Raw genomic sequence first — 8,213 nt, forward strand, 5'->3', positions numbered from 1 at the left:
ATATATATATATAACGAAAAAATAAATTTTGGTGATTTTCAATTATAGAAAACAGCCTAATAGTTACTAAAAAAAATTTATTAGGTTAGATGTTCGGAATTATATTTGTACTAAAATAAGAAAAAAATAGTTTGAAATAATCTTTTTCATTCAAAAATTAATGAATATCTGATTTTGTTAATTAAATAAATTTAAATGATGAATAACTGTTTTCTTAGATCTGAAAATAACTGTAAGTAAGTTAAAAATTGAAAAATTATTGATTGGAAGATTTTATCTTTAACGCAGAAAAAGGCACCGATTTTTCATGTTGTATTTCATAATCATAAATTATTATATTGCTACATATAATATTTTCACTTATTTTGACTTAAATTAATACAGAACAAAGAAAAAGCATGAATATTATGTTTTAAAAAAATTTCTGCTTCAAAGGATGACTTTTAAATAATTATTTATATATTAAATTTTTGTTTGTGAAATCAAAAAAAAAAAAAAAAAAATTATACTTTTAACACAAGTTTTCAAATGTACAAGTTTTTGTTACTATTTCTAACTATATGAACATACAAGTTTTTATATTTTGATAATTTTCTGCTATTTACAGCTGTGTTAGCTCTTAGAAATAGAAAATCTTGTTTGGTTACTTCGGCTCAGCTTAAGAATTCTCCGAAACAAGAATCGAACGAAACTGAGGATATACCTTTATTAGAAACGCCACCTGAATTTCATAAAGCAACCCACATTCAGCTTTTGCATTCTGATACCGAGACAGAAAATAACAAAATTAACAATGAAACTATCCAAAATAGATCAGATGTGAAATTGATTGATTCAACCGAAACTAGCAACAGAACTCCAACTTCAAATTATTCAAAACTGTTAAATATAAGAGAATTTAAACCATTAATTATAGAACAATCAACAGAACCGTCAATTTCAGGAACTTACATCAGAACTCAAGAAGCCTTGAATGGTTCAAATTCATTAAATACGGAAATAAAAACTATAAAAGAATTGAAAGCATCAATTACAGAGCAAACAACAAAATCATCAACTACAGAAGTTAATAACAGAACTCAAGAAGTCTTGAATGATTCAAATTCATTAAATACAGAAATAAAAGCTATAAAAGAATTGAAAACATCAATTACAGAGCAAACAACAGAGTCATCAACTACAGAAGTTAATAACAGAACTCAAGAAGCCTTGAATGATTCAAATTCATTAAGTACAGAAATAAAAACTATAAAAGAATTGACAGCATCAATTGCAGAGCAAACAACAAAATCATCAACTACAGAAGTTAATAACAGAATTCAAGCAACCTTGAATGATTCAAATTCATTAAATACAGAAATAAAAACTATAAGAGAATTTAAACCATCAATTCAGGAGAATTCACCAGATTCACCTCAAAACCCTGAAAATGCTATTGAAGAAAATTCTTCCACTGCTGTTGTAAAGATTTTAACACCAGAACATAAAGGAGAAATATTCGAAAATAAAATTGCAACTATATTAAAAGCTAAATCCAAAGAATTGGACTCTCATATATCAATTGATGCATCTTTGGAATTTGATACGTCCAGTGAGTTTGAGCAAAGCACTTCAATTGATACATCCAGCGAGTTTGATGAAAATGTATCGACTGACACAGGCAGTGAATTTGACCAAAATATTCCATTTGAAATATTCAGTGAGGTTGGCCAAAATATTCGAAATGATACTTTTGTTAAGCTTGTTCAAAAAATTTCAAATGACAATTGTGATTTATCAGTGAATGACATTACTTCTTATGAGCATGACAATTTTCGACAAAATACTTTCGACATAGACAGTTTCAATGAATCCAAAAGCAACATATACACTGAAGAGCGTAAACAGACATATTATCAAGAGAAGAAAAATATAACCAAATCCCTGGCCTTTGATAGTGTTGACGAATCAACATTTGACAATAAGTCCAAATCGCACAAAATGTTATGCTCATTTAATAACAAAAACGAATCTGTTACACCGGAAATAGGCATAAGCACAGAATCGCTGGACAAGAACAATTCGATAGAATATGCATCATCACATTCAATGTCCAAAGATTCAACCACAACTGGGCAACCTTTAGAAACAAACAAAAGCAATATAATAAACTCTAACCCTGTTCAAGACACAATTGGGAAAGTTAGCTTAGAAGACTACATAAAACTACAAAAATTAAATGTTCAAATAAAAGAAAACAATTCGAACGTTGTTGAATGGAAAAATGTTTATAAAGTACAATATGGCATTGACAAGAAAGTTGCTTCAATTAAAGAGGATAAAGGGACCGATGCAGCAACAGACTTACCTGACTTGAGTTTAAATAAATGCACTTATGATAAAACTGAAAGTGAAATAAAGCTGTCTGGAAAGAAGAAAGACGGGAAGTTAATGTTTAAAGAAGATAAAATGAAAGATTCAAATTATTTAATAGAAGATGATTACGGTAGCTTCACTGATGAAAATTACATTATTTCTGGGATGAGCTATAAAAGTTCCGATAGTATAGAAGCTAAAGCAAAGATCGCGGAAGTTTCATTAAGCGAGCAACTGCCCTTGCTTGATAACTCAGCAAGTTTGTGTGTGAAATCTAATGAAAACGTTAACAAGTTAGAAACTGAAAATTTAAATTCCTCAACCATAACTGAGAAGTTTTCCTCAGGTTTAGAAGAAGGCATAACTGAACACAAACAGAGTTCAGAATTGCAAAATTTTATGTCAGATTTGAACAACGAAGGAGAAGTTGAAGTTACTGAGAAGTTGCAAGATAGTACAGAGAATATTCCAAACTTATCAGTCGAAAATAGTTTAATTCCTGATGCGAATCAAAAAGATTGTTTTAAACCAAGTACTGAATTAGTGGAAGCGGATTTTTCGCTTCTTCACCAGCTTGAAAATGATTACATTTTGAATGAAAAACAAACGGTGCTGAATCATAGTAAAACTTTTAATCAGGAAGAAAACTGTTTAGCAACGAAAACTTCTTTTACATATCAAAAACACAGCAATGTTCACAAAATTTTAGATTATACGCCTCTATCAGATTCTATTGTTAATAAATTTCCTCCTAAATCTTCATTGAATAGTTCAACCCAAAAAAGTCAACGTTTTGTAAAAGATGCTTGCCTTTTACAAAACACTGATAATTTTCAAGGTATGGGAAGAGAAACAAGAAATTCATTTGAAAATAATTTAGAAGACGATGAATTGGAAGGTTCAGTTACGAACTTTGATAAGGAAAATTTTTTTTCCAAAGAGTTTTTGTCAGTTTGGAATAAAAATGTACCTGACTGTGAAGAAATCACTTTAGAAACTGAGTCTAAAAATCAACATAATTCCACAGATAACTATGAAGATAGTGAAATCGAGGATTCTCAGTTTAATGACTATGAAAATCGTTTGCAAGAGTATTTGAATATTAAAATGTCTGAAGAGCAGGCTAATTTAGACAGCTATTATGAGCATTTCAATACATCAGATATTTGCTGTAACCAAAATCTTGTAAATGTAAGTTCAGTGTTCTATAAAGATTTTGAAGCAGTAAATCTAACTGATGAACAAAAAGAAGAAAAATATCGGGATACTGAATTATTTTCCCAATGGGAAGATACTTACGATAATACTGGAATTTACGGTGAAGCATTTCCCACCATGAGAGAGCAAGATCCCTTAAATCTCGTGACTTCTTTGGATATTTCTGATCGTGAAAATAAAACGATACAAAACAGACTACAAACTTCAACCAAAATCAATGATCATAATGCTTTTAGCAAGGAATTCAATGATTGTTTCGAATTCATAGGTGAAGATTTGAATACTTTAGAGAGGCATTATGAAACTGGTAGAAATTCAAGAGCATTTAATATTGAGGAATTATGTTTCTGTGAAGAAAATGTCGGATTCAAGTCTATACTAAGTGATGGAAACAGTCGTCTCCAAAATTATTTAAGTGAAACAAGTATCTCGGGAAGAACAATGGGAAGACAGGCAACGAAGTCTCAGAGCACTAATAAAAACTCAACAGGAGCAGATTTAGGAAACCCAAGACTCAAAAGTCCTCTTAGTGGGACTGCCTGCCAAGGAGGAAACCTCCCTTTCAGCTCAGAAGAACGCTTCTGCGAAAATCAAGAGGAAGAGTCTCGGCTAACTTTACCTGCCAATGACCAGAAAGAACTTTTCGATCCCGAATCTTCTTGTTTGTCTGCTCTTAACTGTAGGTAAGTAAACTTATATTTAAAGCAATATAAGAAATCCTAGATATTATTTTTTCCAAGAAATACCACATACAAATAGCAATTATTTGAATTTTTGTAAACTTTTTTTTAAAATCATCTATTTTTTAAACCGTTGTATTTTATTTACGTCGCACTAGAGCTGCACAATGGGCAATTCGAGACGGTCTGGGAAACATCCCGACATGCCATCACAATTTTTATCCTCTGCCGAGGGGATGGCAATCCCACTTTGGTAGCCCAATGGCCTGAGCGCGAAGTCGATCACTTTTGCGGTAGAACAGTTTAACGAGGACCAATACTGCACATTCTCGATCCCTACGCAGACTAATCCAAGTGGTCACCTACCCGCACACTGACCACAGACAGTGATGCTTGACCTCGGTGTTCAAATGAGAACCGTGTCTTAAGGATCAGTCCACGGTGGAACTAGCTTTTAAACTGAGATTAGGGTTTGTTTTCCCATGTTATTCAATGTAGCGAATGTGCTTGTCAGAGAAATGTTTGTACTAATTTACCCAAGTAAAAAAAATGAATAGTAGTAGAATTCATAGAAATTAAAACTCCACGATATTAGCATCAACTGCAGGATGGCATTATGGTTAGCATTACGCCGGAGCCGCCTCTACTTCCCACACTAGCTCAGTTCGATCCCCACTGGTCGAAGACTCCCCGTGTAGTAAATAGTGACTGGTGCACGTAAAATCTGTCGGGTCACAAAGCCCCCCACGTTACCATAACAAATCATACCTTTGGGGGTACTGAATTGGAGATAGATTGTTGTCTGGTTAGGTCACAATTACGATTTGAGGATGAAGGAATGAATCTGCCCCATAAACCAGCAGGACTCGTGTGGCTGAAGTCGTATTCTTGTTCATAGATGGCGCCACCGAAAAACAAAAAACGTACTCTCTGCCGTAAATTCGCTTGGCTTGCTGGTACTGGCAAGTGGCATTTGAACAACACAAGCTTAAACTCTTTGATCTGAAGTTGGTTCAATATCAGACTGCCATTGAGAATTAGCTTCAATCCTTCACAATGCCTTTTACCAACTGAGCCATCAGGGCTCTAGGATTTTCGAAATAGATTATACTAGACTAAAAACAATTTTGAAGATATCAGTAGCAAGAGATCCATTGAATGTCAATAAAAATATCTATTTTGCCGTGTTATTATAATCTNGATCCAACTGAGTCATCAGGGCTCTAGGATTTTCGAAATAGATTATACTAGACTAAAAACAATTTTGAAGATATCAGTAGCAAGAGATCCATTGAATGTCAATAAAAATATCTATTTTGCCGTGTTATTATAATCTGTTTTCTTTTTTTTTTTCACAGTATCTTTGGCATTTCATCGTCTACTTCATTTGACCATAGAGTTACGCCTCGAATATTTGACTTAGGTAAGTTGCCACATGCTGATATAATATTTTATACTAACTTGATACTCAGTTTTGATTTGCTATAACGACTTATCAAATGTTTTTTCCTTTTTTTCCTAAAGTAATGTAGAGCATGAATAAGTAGATATCTTTTTTTAAGGATGTTTTGTACTACCATAAAATTGTTTCTTTAAGGTTTCAAAAATAATGATTCATCAGAAGAAGAATTTGGAGAGGAAGTAAGTATTAATAATTTAAATATCATCCGGATATGGTTATTTGGTCTTGCATTGATCCTGTTTCTTTTTTCTGTATATTTGTCATAACAATAGCAGTTCCCTTTATTATGGGTGTAAATGACAATGCTTATTGCATAACTTAACGTTTTAGTAAGATAAGTAATGAAGATGTTGTACTAAAGATAACATAACTATTGTATATATAGAACAAATAATCTTTTACCAAATTTAGTAAATATAAATATTAGAAATTAAGAATACGTTAATGATTAATATAGAGTAATGCACCAATGATAAACATCTATTTGTCTGGCTCATTTCATTACATAATCATTTATTAATAATCAATTGTTGAATTTTTGTCATATGGCTACTTGATTGAAAAGCTAATAAAATTTTTTTTCCCTTCTTTAAGTAAGAAAAAATTAATTTTTAAAAAAAATATTACGATATATTTTATAAGATTCATATAAAGATTACATTATGTGTAATCTTTATTTCATGACACAATTCTCAAGTTAAAAGACAGATTTTATTATAAAGTTTTAATTGATTCGATGTCAAAGATAATATAGTAAGTCTTACACTAGTTTTATTTTTTAAAAGATATTCAAATTTTAACAGTAAAATTTTATTCTCATCTACTTACTATGAAAATTTTTTTTTAAAACGTGATATAACACGTTTAACAATGATACATGACAACACGTGATAAAGGAATATGTTAGTTTTTAAGATTTGAGAAAGTAGAGTGAAAAAGGGAAAGAACTAAGACATTATGTTTGGCCAGACCTATGTAAATAGTTAAGTAACGAAAATGGGCGCCTATTTTTGAGCGCTTGAATCATGACGATTGTTTTTTCCAATTTGTACATTTTTGAAGTTTTAAATCAAGTATTATGTAAATAGTATATTTTAAAAACTGAAAATACAATTCTTGATGTAAAACTTTTATTCAATGAAATTTTATTTACTATATAAAATATATGCACTGTATTTTAGGATGAAGCGATACTTCTTGATGAACAAGTGAAAAACATGTTAGTACCTGCCTATAAAGAAAAGTCTAAGTTTGAAACTTCTAACGCTGTACATAATGAGCAACTTTTTGAGCGAAGGCTTATTTCGAAGAGAAAAGACTCTCATAAAGATGATAACCATAAAATAGCAGTTGAAGATCTCGATTAAAACAAGAGTTTAAAAAATTGAAATAAAGCTCAGAACAATATATAACACTCATAATCAGAGCCCGTGAGTAGCTAAATATATATATATATAACATCCGTTATGCCGTTAAAATTTAATTTTAAAAAAAAGTTATCTACTAAATTTTATATAAAAAATTTTAGCACCTTACGCACTGCAAAATACTATCCAAAAATATTTAGTTAAGAGTGGCATTAAACTAAGTTAGAATCATATATTTAATGCCAAAAATTTTCACCACACAATACTATTATAGTTCTATCTTCTTATTTACTTTACATTGTTTACCCAAACAAGCCGTTCAAATAAAACAAAATTTATGGATATACATTAAAAATTACTTTTTATTCAACAAAGTTTGGAGGAATACAAAATATTTCAACTGATGTATTTGTTGATGATTCAGAAAACGTAGTTAGTCTGAAACCATTATTTTTAAATTAAAAAATATTGTTTTCAAAAACAATGATTATTTTGTTAATGTGTGTAAAACTTAATAAAATATATATTCAATACAATAACTTGCCATTTCTTTTTAAATATTTCCATGATTTAATTCTTAGTTCATAATTTTCTTTTTATCCAATAACTTCGAGTTTCTGTTAATTGAAAGAACATTGGCAGAGTATACATTTTTTCTACTTTTAGAATGCAAAATAATTCCACTTCTAAGCAACGAAGAATTAGTCGCTTTATGATTAATGAGTGAATCACACTGAATTTTTGCTATACAGGGGTTTATAAAAGTTTGGAAACGGTCAAGTATCTCGAAAAAAATATAGATTGGGTAGCAAAACCGAAATTAAACACATTCAATAATTTTAAAATCTATCCAATGATACTCGATCATTCACTTTAAAGCAGGGGGGCAATTTCGAAATTTTAGATATGAACCCCTATTTTTTATTGTAGATTTGGATTCTTCAGAGAAAAAAAACATATTAGAGTTGTAGGTTTATGCCTTTTGCTTCACAGATGATGCTGTAACAGAGAAAATGAACTGTTACAAGCTGTTTAGTGGTGATAACTAAAAACCTATATAGAAGGAAAATATAAGTAAAAAATCTAAAAATAATTTAGCATTTTTTAAAAAAAATAAAATTTTAACACGCT

General features: G+C 30.5%; 1 protein-coding gene across 1 annotated transcript in view; it reads left to right on the forward strand.

Annotated features, from left to right (window-relative positions):
* LOC107451749 (defective transmitter release) overlaps nucleotides 1-7,618 on the forward strand; it is a 20,572-nt gene extending 12,954 nt beyond the window's left edge. Inside the window, exons 8-11 of the mRNA XM_071185850.1 lie at nucleotides 574-4,256; nucleotides 5,612-5,676; nucleotides 5,851-5,894; nucleotides 6,897-7,618. Of these exons, the coding sequence (XP_071041951.1) occupies nucleotides 574-4,256; nucleotides 5,612-5,676; nucleotides 5,851-5,894; nucleotides 6,897-7,082 (3,978 nt within the window). The 3' untranslated portion in view covers nucleotides 7,083-7,618. The remainder of the gene's footprint in view (nucleotides 1-573; nucleotides 4,257-5,611; nucleotides 5,677-5,850; nucleotides 5,895-6,896) is intronic.
* The last annotated feature ends 595 nt before the right edge of the window (nucleotides 7,619-8,213 follow it).

Source organism: Parasteatoda tepidariorum, chromosome 9 (genome assembly GCF_043381705.1).
Source record: "Parasteatoda tepidariorum isolate YZ-2023 chromosome 9, CAS_Ptep_4.0, whole genome shotgun sequence".
Lineage (NCBI taxonomy): Eukaryota > Metazoa > Arthropoda > Arachnida > Araneae > Theridiidae > Parasteatoda > Parasteatoda tepidariorum.